Source organism: Cetorhinus maximus, chromosome 16 (assembly GCF_964194155.1).
Source record: "Cetorhinus maximus chromosome 16, sCetMax3.hap1.1, whole genome shotgun sequence".
NCBI classification, from domain to species: domain Eukaryota; kingdom Metazoa; phylum Chordata; class Chondrichthyes; order Lamniformes; family Cetorhinidae; genus Cetorhinus; species Cetorhinus maximus.
Window position 1 is genome coordinate 100034917 of NC_135894.1, and position 12836 is coordinate 100047752.

General features: G+C 46.8%; 1 protein-coding gene across 1 annotated transcript in view; it reads left to right on the forward strand.

The window, feature by feature from the left end:
• robo2 (roundabout, axon guidance receptor, homolog 2 (Drosophila)) overlaps window positions 1–12836 on the forward strand; it is a 1135129-nt gene that overhangs the window by 957833 nt on the left and 164460 nt on the right. Inside the window, exon 6 of the mRNA XM_078560411.1 lies at window positions 4037–4164. Coding sequence (XP_078416537.1) covers window positions 4037–4164 — 128 coding nt within the window. The remainder of the gene's footprint in view (window positions 1–4036; window positions 4165–12836) is intronic.

Genomic DNA, 12836 nt, shown 5'->3' on the forward strand with positions numbered 1-12836 from the left:
ATGTGGTGTAGGTACACCCACAGTGCTGTTAGGGAGGGAGTTCCAGGATTTTGACCCAGCGACAGTGAAGGAATTTATTGCTGTGGGGAATATTTTTTTACGGAATGAATCTTTACTTGCTGTGCACACTGACTTCTAAATATAGTAATCTAAAGCTAACGGGCCTAGTTTAAAGATAAGGGTTTTCCTCAGAGGGTCGTGAATCTTTGGAACTCACTTCCTCAAAAGGCGGTGGGAGCAGAGTCTTTGAATATTTTTAAGTCAGAGCGAGATAGATCCCTGATTAACAAGGGGGTGAAAGGTTATCAGGGGTAGGTGGGAATGTGGGGGTTGAGATTACAATCAGATCAGCCACGATCTTATTGAATCGGTGGAGTAGGCTTGAGGGGCCGAGTGGCCTACTCCTGCTCCTAATTCATATGTTCGTATGTATATGTTCGTTTGTATATGTTCGTCTGTATATGTTCGTATGTATATGTTCGTATGTACATGTTCGTTTGGGTTCTCCTGTTTAAGACGGAAATGAGGAGAAATTTCTTCTCTGAGGATCATAAGTCTTTGAAATTCTTTTCACCAGACAGCTGGTCTTTGAACATATTTGTTGGGCCGTGTCTTCAGCTGCCTGGGCCCGAAGTGTGGAATTCTGTCCCTAAACCTCTCTGCCTCTCAACCTCTCTCTCCGCTTGAAGGACTCTCCTTAAAACCTATCTATGACCAAGCTTTTGGTCACATGTCCTAATATCTACTTAGAGTGGCGCTGTGTCAAGTTTTGCCTAATAACGCTCCTGTTAAGTGTCTTGGGGCTTTTACCATGTTAAAAGGGCTATATAAATGTAAGTTGTTATTGTTGTTGTCCTTATGTACAGAAGGTCATTCCTAACATCAGCCCTGGGCATGTCTGAACCTTACCTTGCCATTGAGTCATGTTGCAAATTCTGGGTTTGAGGTTCGATCAATACTGGGTTAGCTAGCTTAGCCAGAGGCTCTACAAGTGGTCTCAGTGCCTTCATAATTACTGTTTAACTGAGCCAATGAGCATGCATTAAAATCCCAACCGCAACACTTTGAGAATTGGAATTCAGTGCTAAAATAATCTGTAAATAAAGAGCTGATATGAGCTGAAAGTGACCATGAAGCTGTCAGATTGGCATAAAAGCGGGATGGTTCCCTAATGCCCCTTTGGGGAAGGAAACCTGCCTTCCTTCCTAATTTATCAGTGGAGGATGGGTTACTGAATATATCCAAGGGTGAGCTAGACAGGTCTTTGATCAACAAGGGCTATGAGGGGCAAGGAGGAAAGTGGAGTTGAGGCCACAATCAGATCAGCCATGATCTTATTGAATGGTGGAGCAGGCTCGATGGGCTGAATGGCCTAGCCCTTTCTCCTATTTCTTATAATCTTACCCGGCCTGGGCCTATGTGTGACTCTTGTTCCATGCAAACATGGTTGACTGCCCTCTGAATGGGCCTAGCAAGTCACTCAGTTGTAAAAACTCTTGGAGACGATTAAGCGTCTACCTGAGATGGGTGGAGATGGTGGCAGACTGGTAATATCACTGGGTTAATAATCTAGGGGCCCAAGTTAACGCTCCGGTGACATGGGTCCAAATCCCCACCGGGGCAGCTGGTGGAATTTAAATTCAATTAAGAAATCTGGAATTGAAAGCTGGGGCAGAATTTTGCTGTTGGTGAGCAGGGGGCGGGGCCTGCTCGCCGACATGTAAAATGATGCGGGATGACTTCGGGTGGAACTCCCGGCGTCATCCCGCCCCATTTAAATATTCAGGAAGGCGGGGGCGCAGTAAAATCAGCTGTGGGCCCACCGACCTGTCAGTGGCCAATTGAGGCCATTGACAGGATTATTGAAACAATTAAAGGACCTGCCCGTCCAACCTTAAGGTTGGCGGGTCGGCCAGGAGCCCCGGCGGCAAATAGAGAAAACATGAAACCTCATCCACCGGCGGGATGAGGTTTCATGTAGGAATTTAAAAGTTTAATAAAGTTTTACTGTAACTTATGAACATGTCCAATCTCATGTGACATTGTCACATGAGGGGGACATGTTAAGGATTTTATTTTCTATTTTTAAGTTTGAAAATCTTTCAGCGATCTCCCTGAGGCTGCACTTAGCCTCAGGGAGATGTGCGCTCTTTTGTGTGCATGCGGGAAAGAGCGCACTCTCGCTTTTGGGGAACCCCCCCCCCCCACACACGAAGCGCATAGCGCTTCCCGACGGACGTCACGCTGGGTGGGCCTTCATTGGCCCGCCCACTTAAAATGGCGGTGGGGCCCGCTTCTCCGTTGGGGGTTGGCTCCCCACCCGCCGGAGATTGGGTCGGGCCCGCCCGCCCGGTAGGCAGAAAATTCTGCCCTTGGTCTCAGTGATGGTGACCATGAAACTACCATCGATTGTTGTAAACCCATCTGGTTCACTAATGTCCTTTTAGGGGAGGAAATCTTCCGTCCTTACCTGGTTTGGCCTACCTGTGACTCCAGATGCACAATAATGTGGTTGACTCTTAACTGCCCTCTGAAATGGCCCAGCAAGCCACTCAGTTCAAGGGCAATTAAGGCTGGGCAACAAATGCTGGCCTTGGCAGGACACCCACATCCCACGAAATAATGAAAAAAAGGCCCCCACCGCCACATTCTTCGGGCAATTAGGGATTGGCAATAAATGCTAACCTTGCCAGCAATCCCCATACCTCAGCAAAAGATAGAAAGAGATCATTCTAGCTCTGATCACCAACCAGAGATCCCTGCTGGAGAAGTGTGCAAACTTTCAGGCTTCAGGCAAAGATAGAGTCCGTGTGTGGCTACCATGCCCTTCTGAACTCTGATTGTAATGAAACCTTATGAGGAGTCAGCCCTCACTCAGTGGCTCTTACAGCTGGCTCAGACGGTTCATGCCCCATTCCAGAGGCTTGAACCACATAGTCCAGGTTGGCACTCCCAATGCAGTATAGAGGGAATGCTGCACTACTGGAGGTGCAGTCTTTCAGATGAGACATTAAATTGAGGGGCTGTCTGTTCCATCATGTGGCCACAACCTGAAGAAGGACAAGGGAGCACCCCCTCATGTCCTGGGCCAATAGTTATCCCTCAATCAAGATCACAAAAGTGCTGATTATCTAGTCATTCAACCCATTGCCATTTGTGAGATCTTGCTGTGTCCAAGTTAGCAGCTTCTCGGTTACTATACTTCAAAATCTTAGAATTGCAGTATGGTCACGGCACAGAAGAAGGCCATTCAGCCCGTTGTGTCTGTGTCAGCTCTTCAGCAAGAACAACTCACCGAGTCTCACTCTCCTGTCTTGCCCTCATTGACTGGGAAGCTCATTGTGACATCCTGAGGTTGTGAAAGGTGCTCTATTCATGCAAGGCTCTCTTTTCCTTTTCTCCCCCCTTATATTTAAAAAAAAGATATGCCCATGGACGTTTTTACTCTTTGGTTGTCTCTGACCCTGAGCTTTCCAGATGAGAGGAGGAGGCATTTGTGCGCGTGCAATTTGGGGTGTTCACCGAGGATCTTGATTGGTGCTCCCTGCATGCCATGCTCCAAAGGGAAGAAAAGATTTGCATCTCCTTAGCGCCTTTCATGACCTCAGGATGTCCCAAAGTGCTTTACAGCCAATAACATACTTTTGAAGTGTAGTCACTGGTGGAAAGTAGGGAACACAAGAGCCAATTTGCATACAGCAAGCTCTCACAATTCAGATCTGAATTGGGCTCAACTGTTCACCGTAATCCTTACTGACCTAGACGATGGGATCCAAATTTGACAATGACACAAATGGCATTGTAAGCAGTGTAAATGGAAGCATCACATTGCAAAGAGATATTGGTAGTGAATAGGCAAAACTGTTGCAATTGCATTTCAGTGCAGGCAAATGTGAGGTCATTGACTTTGGTACTAAAAAGGATAAAACAGGGGACTTCCCAAATGGTGAAAAGATAGAAATGGTGGAAGCCCAAAGAGGAATAAACGACAAATGCCATCTCTTAAAGAATCATTCTCCCACCTCTGTTCCTTTAGATATGACATTAAGGAGGACAACACTCTGCGCATCAAGAGGGTGAGCAATGGCGACGAGGGAACATTCACCTGCGTTGGGGAAAACCGCGTGGGGATGGTTGAAGCCACCGCCACTCTGACTGTACGAGGTAAGCAAATAACATTGCAGCACTTGCCCACTGCCTGGTGCACGCCGGGCTTCACGTTCATGTAGGGAGTCTACCTGCCCACTGCCCCTTCAGTGGGGGGCAGGGCTGCCAACTCTGGTTCGAGGAATTTCCGGAGGTTTTGCCACATGAAGTTATACCCGCAACTGCTACAGCCCAAGTGCCCCCCACCCTGCCCTCCCCACCCCCCATATGCAATCCTATCGCTGGTCACCAGGCAATCCCAATTTGATGGTACACTGCTTCCTGCACCAATCAGAAAGCAAGGAGATTCTTCATTACCCAACTGGATAATTCATGACTTGCACAGTGCTCTACCCCACCATCTCCCAAAACTTCAATAACGGACAAAGTGTTCTAAGAAACTTAAAATAAAAATACCACAATTTTGTGAATTCCTTTAATGATTAATTTCTTTCCCCTACACATTGCTCACCGTGATGTCCTGGGATTTAGTCTTTTCATTCTTGGAGATTCCAGGACAACCCTGGAGTGTTGGCAACTCTCATGCAATTATGTAATCTGAGTGGGAAGTTAAAGCGTTTGCTGCAACGTGCCTTGGTGGGACTGAATCTGCCTGTTTATAGGTTGCAATTCCGGGGGGGGAGAGCCCGATGAGGCACTAACACACCCGCTTCGTGTTAATATCGAGGTGGCATCGGGCAATTCAAATCAGGAATGATTTCCTCTTACTGCTTGGGAATGGATTGGGAGCGGTGGGTGGGGAGTCCGTCCTGTCAGGACCTGCTGGCTAACACACCTTCATTCGCTGGACTCAAAGATGGCGGCTGTCCAGTTGCAACATCCAGTTGGCTCCTGCACCATGAAAGTTGCCAAGGAAGCTCGCAGTGTACTCGCTGCACACCCACACACTGACCCTTTCACACTGTAGGTTCACCTACTCTAATTGGACATATCCCTGGACATTTCACCATGTTTATTCCCTCCTGCACATACCCCACCCGGTCAATCAGTCCTTTTCCAACCACTGCCACCTCCCCTCATGTTATGTCCAACGCTTGTTTTGCATTTAGTCATTGAAAATTTCAAAGTAAATGATAAGATGCACACAGTTTCAACACACCCTATGATTATACCTCTTGGGTTTTGCCCGCAGCAGTGTTTTGGGGATGAATCCTTTCATTCCTGGAGACTCCAGGACAAGTGCTGAGAGTTGGAATCCCTTAGCTGTCTGCATAACATTTTACAAACTCAGCTCTCCCGGTGAATTTTCCCTCAGCTGCTGCTCACAGGAGTGCACTGGAGATTAATCTCTCTGTAGATAAGGCGGTTAAGAGAAAGCATACAAAGCATACTTGGCTTTGCAAATATGGATAATGGGTACAACGACAGGGAAGTCGTGTGAAACCCTTATAGTTCGGGGTAGGCCTCAGCTGCAGGATTGTGTCCCAATTCCAAGCCTCACCCCTTAGGAGGAATGTCGAGGCCTGGGAGAGGATGCAGAGGAGATTTACCAGTGTGATATTAGGAATGTGGGACTTCAGTTATGAGGAAACATTGGAGCAGCTTGGATTGTTCTTAGTGTGGAGAATGTTAGGGGGGAGGTTTAATAGAAGCGTTCAAAATTATAAGGGGTGTTACGACCGGGATGGGAGGAGTGCGCGAATTATCAAGCCCCACTACTCCGCAGGCCGTACCATTAATTTAAATGTTTAATTTTCTCACCGAAATGGCCAATTGTGTACCATACCACTAGCACCCAGAGAAAAAAAGACTCTGAACCAGGCTTCTTTCAAAAATCGGGAAGCATAACTATCTATCTCTTCCTAAAGAATCCCCTCAGCAGACACACACACACACACAAACAAAGGACAAACTGATAGAGTCTCTCTGCAGAGATGGGTTTTGGAGGATGGGCGTTATAAAATAAAGGATAAAGTCCACAGGGACTCAGCGCTGTCGACCTGGAGTTCTCTCGTGTGAAATCCCAGTAGAAGCCTGGAAGTTCTCACCAACTGGTTTGAGCTTTGCAGGTCCAAGTGCAGACTGGTTACACTCTGATGAGGGTTCTCTGGCTACAGGTTGATAGCCACACACACTGTTAGGCCAGGCAGAGAGAGGGAGCCAGTCAAGGTAGCCGTCCCTCCTCAGCTGGTCTCCAACAAAACTGCCGTCAAAACAAGCAGGTTCACAACTTAAGTTTTTCCCCCCCCCTCTCCGATGTGACTGACTTTTTTTTGTCTCCCAGCTTTTCATTAAAGTGTTTTGTAGTTCAAACAAGCAGACAACTCCTTCTCAAGTACCACATAGGTCAGGTGATTTCTCGGAAGGGGCCTGCTTGTTTACAGTTCCAAGGTGAGTTAGTGACCTTCTAAAAATAACCCCAGGTTAGTATCCAGGTCATGCCATGTCCTTCCATTTTGTAAAATAAAACTTCAGTCCTGTGAGATATGATGCTAACAGGGGTTTTGATCGGTCAAATAGGGAGAAACTGTTTCCTCTGGCAAATGGGTCAGTAACCAAAGGTCTCAACTTAAAATAATCACCGGAAGACCTAAAGGAGACTTGAGCAGAAATGTTTTCGCGCTGAGGGTTGTTAAGGTGTGGAATGCCCTGAAAGGGTGCTCGAAGCAGATTCCATAGGAACTCTTAAAATTGAACATGTACTTTATGAGGACTGATTAACAGGGTTAAGGGGGGGAAAGCTGGGGTATTTGACTGAATTGGACAGCTCATTCAGAGAGCTCGCACAGACATGACGGGCCCAATGGCCTCTTTCTGTGCTGTCAAATACTTTTGCCAGAGAGCAGGTTGGAAGGCCCGCTGTACCTCAGCTGACAGTCAGAGGGAGCTCAAGGCCAACCCCGAGAGGAGGAGAATTCTGCTCCGACTGTCCCTGAAGTAGCTTTTTACTGGCAGGAGGGAATGAGCAATGCATCTTCATGCGATTTGGAATTTAAAAAAAAAATATTGCTTGTTCTACAATTTTAATGGAGCTCATAACCGTCCCAATCTCAACTGGTTACAGCTGTTCCTAAAAACTGAGCCGCACGCACCAGACAGAGAGGGCTGGACTTGATTCTGGATTTCTGTGCCGAGTGATCTCAGACTGAAGCTGGAGAATGTTGGGACAGGAGGAGGCCATTCAGCCCCTCGAGCCTATTCCAGAATTCCATGAGATCATGCCTAACTCCAGAAAGAATAGCTATTCGCTATCTACCCTATCGGTTTCCCGTAATACCTTGAGGATGTTGATCAGGTGACCGCTTAACCTTCGACATTCCAGGGAATACGACCCTAGTTTATGTAATCTCACCTCATAATTTAACCCTTAGAGTCCAGGTATCATTCTGGTAAATCTATTTTGCACTCCCTCCAAGGCCAATATGTCCTTCCTAAGATGTGGTGCCCAGAACTGCTCACAGTTTGGTCCAACCGGGGCTTTGTGTAGATGAAGAACGATGTCTACCCCATCGTATTCTAGTCCTTTAGATATAAAGGACAATTACTCCGTTAACCTTTTTGATTATTGTCTATACCTGTTCATGACACTTTAATGATCTGTGTACTTGGGGATTGGACACTGGTTCCTGGTCCATGTGACATTTTTTTTTTGGTTTATTAATCAGCTGTGCCATTGTGCAGAAACACTGCTCAGGAATTCCAATGTGGGTGTGAGCATAGAGAAGTTTGGCACAGAATATACCGGAACCTCACAGCATCGAAATGCCCAGTTGGACCCACCATGTCTGTGTCAACTCTTACAAAGAGCTTCCCAGTTAGTCCCACTTTCCTTCTCTTTCCCTCTAGCCCTGAATTTTTTTTTTTTCCTTTTCAAATATTTATCCAATTCCCTCTTGAAAATTACTAATTTAATCTGCTTTCAGGCAGCGCAATCCAGATCACAACTCTTTGTGTCAAAAAACAATGTCCCCTCATCTCCTCTTCGGGGGTTTTTGCCAATCGTCTTCGATCGGTGCTGCCTGGCCACACAACCTCTTGCCACTTCCTCCCCTTGGATGCAGTAAGGACCCATCCTGCTTGCTCACATGCTTGTGTGATGTTCCTCCACCTGGAATTATGGGGGAGATGGTTGCATACTGGCAATATCACTGGCCTGCAAACCCAGAGGCCCAGGCTAGTGCTTTAGGGTCACGGCTTCAAGTCCCACCATGGTAGCTTGTTGAATTTAAATTTGATTAATAAATCTGTAATGTTGGACATGAAACTATCATCGATTGTTGTTAAAAACCCATCTGGTTCACTAATGTCCTTTAGGGAAGGAAATCTGCTGTCCTTACCTGATCTGGCCTACATGTGACTCCAGACCCACAGCAATGTGGCTGACTTTTAACTGCCCTCTGAAATGGTGTGGCAAACTCAGTTCAAGGGCAAAAAGAGATGGGTATCAAATATTGGTCTTGCCAGTGATTCCCAAACCCAAGAAATGAATTTTAAAAAAAGCTTTGCCTTCCCATTCAGTCCTTTGCAAACCCTTGACAATGGGATCAGGACTGATCACAAACTTTCAGCGTCCTCATTGTACATTTCTCACATCATCTAAGCCCCTTTACCCTCAAACCCATCCTTTCAGTCTGGGTAAGCAACCGGTGAGATTTCCAAGTTGTACAGTCACTGGTCCACAGCTGAACTTTTAAAAAAAAAATGTCTTGAATGGACTTGCTGAGTCACTCAGACCAGGAGAGGGACCCTCCTCCTATTAACTTTATATCCTCGATGTCACCTCGAGGGAGAGAAAGAGAGGGAAAGCAGCAAGAAATTCTGCTCCTAGTCTGGGCAAGAGCAGTTTCGAATTGGGCTTTGAGGTCCTCCCTAGTCGACTAGCCTTTGTTGTCCGCTATCTCGCGGGTGGCCTGCTCTGGCACAGTGGTGAAGGTTAGTCATCATCCTTGACACCAGCACCCTGGGCATGGAGTTAGAAGAAGGGGAGGAGAGAAGTGGGTGAATGAGAGGTCAATGAAAAGCCTTTTTGTCTTAGTCTGTTTTATATCTCGTGTGTACCATGAATGAAATGACCAGGCTGTCAACTCCCCTGCCCAGCCTGACCTCTCCCTGTGCACAGTTCATATATGGACATACTCGTGGGAATTGGAACAATTCGTTTTGTTTCTCCCCTTCTGAGCACCTTTTGATCATCAGGGAATCGGTTCCTCAAGTCAGTGAGTGCTCATCTAGGTCACCATTCCACTCAGGGGAGTTCCAGGAGGGGGCCTCCTGCATCCAAGATGGACATTTGGATATATGGATCTGCCAGGTATCTCTCCCTCCCCCGCCACCTGTCCCCATCTATATATTTAATCACCAGGACCACTAGCAGTGTATGTCACTAATGGAATCGTTTAACATCTCCAAACCGTCTCATCCTCCTAGAGAGATTGGAACAGCTGTTTCTGCCAGCTGTTGTGTGCTAAAATAATCGACTTTTTATTTAATATAATTTCAGATTGCTCCTGAATTTTTCCCATGTTTATAGTTGGTGCTTACCTCCCCATTTTCATTATCAGCGAGTGACATTTAGAGGACAGCCCACAACTTGTAACCCAGAACTCCTCGAATTCATTTCCTTTAATCCATTAGTAACAGTCACACAAGCGCTAGGCAATGACCATCTCTAACAAGTGAGAATCTAATCATCGCCCCTTGACGTTCAATGACATTACCATTACTGAATCCCCCGGTATCAACATCATGGGGGTTATCATTGACCAGAAACTGAACTGGACTAGCCGTATAAATACTGTGGCTACAAAAACAAATCAGAGGCTGGGAATCCTGTGGTGAGTAACTCACCTACTGACTCCCCAAAACCTGTCCACCATCTACAAGGCACAAGTCAGGAGTGTGATGGAATAGGACCATAAGACCATAAGACATAGGAGCAGAAATTAGGCCAATCAGCCCATCGAGTCTGCTCCGTCATTCAATCATGGCTGATAAGTTTCTCAACCCCATTCTTTCCACTTGCCTGGATGAGTGCAGCTCCCACAGCACTCAAGAAGCTTGACACTGTCCAGGACAAAGCAACTCGCTTGATTGGCACCCCATCCACAAACATTCACTCCCTCCACCGCCGACGCACAGTGGCAGCAGTGTGTGACATTTACAAGATGCACTGCAGCAACTCACCAAGGCTCCTTAGACAGCACCTTCCAAACCCATGACCACTACCACCTAGAAGGACACGGGCAGCAGACACATGGGAACACCACCACCTGGAAGCTCCCCTCCAAGTCACACACCATCCTGACTTGGAAATATATCGCCATTCCTTCACTGTCGCTGGGTCAAAATCCTGGAATTCTCTGTGGGTGTACCTACACTACATGGACTGCAGCAGTTCAAGAAGGCAGCCCACCACTACCCTCTCGAGGGCAATTAGGGATGGGCAATAAATTCTGGCCTAGCCAACAATGCCCACATCCCATGTAAGAATAAAAAAAAAATGACCCCCTCCTTTAGAATTCATTGAATCACGGAGCACAGAAGGAGACCATTCAGTCCTTTCTGTCTGCGCTGGCTCTTTGAAAGAACTTTCCAACTAGTTCCACTCTGCCACTGCCCCATCTCCTGCTCTTTCCCATATCCCTGGAAATGTTCTCCTTTTCAATTCCCTTTAAAAGTTATGATTGAACCTGCTTCGAGGGTACTTTCAGACAGCACACAACAACTCACCTCCCCTCATGCTCTTGCCAATTATCTGTATTCTCATGTTACTGACCCTCCTGCCAATGGAAACAGTTTCTCTCTATCCGCTCTAGCAAAACCCCCTAATAATTTTGAACACCTCCATTAAATCTCCCCTTAACCTTGTGAGGAGAACAATCTTAGCTTGGCCAGTCTCTCCACATAACTCAAGACCTTCATCCCAGTATCTTTCTTTATCCTAATTAATCCTATACCCAACACAACACCACCACCATTCGCTCCCCATAACCTGCTCCACTCCCTCCACCCCTGCCAGCTCCCAAACTTGCCCCATAGACCTGCAGATATTTTCATTTCAGGTACACATCCAGTTCCCTGCTGTGAATTGTGTTAGAGTTGGATATCTGTTTACCGGTGCAAATAATGGAATTTCCACCCAACTTTCACTGAATTTACAGTGCCAGAGTAGAAGAAGCCCCAGGAAATCCCCAACCCAAATGTCTCTCTGCTAATATCCCACAGTGCAGCCTTCAATATTTCACCGTTGTCGAGTTTTTATTTTATTCTTTCAAGCTATGTGGGTGTCACTGGCAAGGCCAGCACTTGTTGCCCATCCCTAATTGCCCTTGAACTGAGTGGTCAGCCAGGTCATTCCAGAGGGAAGTTGAGTCAACCATTTTGCTGTGGGTCTGGAGTCACATGTAGGCCAGACTGGATAAGGACGGCAGATTTCCTTCCCTAAAGGACATTAGTGAACCAGATGGGTTTTTACAACAATCATTACCGAGAATAGTTTTATACTTCAAAAGTATCAATTGAATTTAAATTCCATCAGCTGCCGCGGTGGGATTTCAACCCAAGTCCCCAGAACATTAATCTGGGCCTCTGAATTACTAGTTTATTCACATTACCACAATGTGACCATCTTCCCTTGAGCTTGCTAAATCACATGCTGTGAGACAGCACAGTGGCACATACTCGACTATCTTGGAGCGAGTTACCTATTGACACCGTGGTTTGGGGGGAACTTCCTGTTGGCGGAAGGCTGGAGAACCAGGGGACACCGAGTTAAGGCGATTGGCAACAGAAACAATGTTGACATGAGAAAAAGGTAGTGAGTGTTTAGAATCTGGAATGCATTGCCCGAGCGTGTGGTGGAGGCAGGTTCAGTCAAGCCTTTCAAAAGGGGCTTGGTTAATTATCGGAAGCAAAAAGGTTTTCAGGGCTACAGGGATGAACGAGGGAGCCAGTGAATTGCTCGTTCCCCCAGTTGGCGGCCCCAATGGCCTCACTCTGTGCTGTAACCATCCTATGATTCTATGATATTCACACTGCCCAAACCTTGATCACATGAGAGTTCCCAACTCTAATTGAGTGCACGGACTGGAGGAGGTACAACGTGAATTGCCCTCTTTCTCTTGAATCCACGATCGACTGTGTTTAAGACATGAGATCTTGCATGTTTTCTTGATGGATATTGTGGTTTGTCATCAAATGACTATTTTTTTTTTTTGTTTTTAACCCTTTCCTGATACACAGTGGTTGTAATCTTTTACCTATGATTTGTAGAGATGCATTGATTGCTCTTTATAAATGTGTCATTCACACTCAACTGCTCAGATCTCAGCCAGTCCACATGGTCTCTAGCTGCTCAGAATGTAACATCTGAGAGCAAGAAAAGGCTTCATCTCTCAATCCCACCTACCCACCTTCCGCCCATATCCCTCAATCCCACCTACCCACCTTCCGCCCATATCCCTCAATCCCACCTACCCACCTTCCGTAAATATCCCTCAATCCCACCTACCCACCTTCTGCCCATATCCCTCAATCCCACCTACCCACCTTCTGCCCATATCCCTCAATCCCACCTACCCACCTTCCGCCCATATCCCTCAACCCCACCTACCCACCTTCTGCCCATATCCCTCAATCCCACCTACCCACCTTCCGCCCATATCCCTCAACCCCACCTACCCACCTTCTGCCCTTATCCCTCAATCCCACCTACCCACCTTCTGCCCATA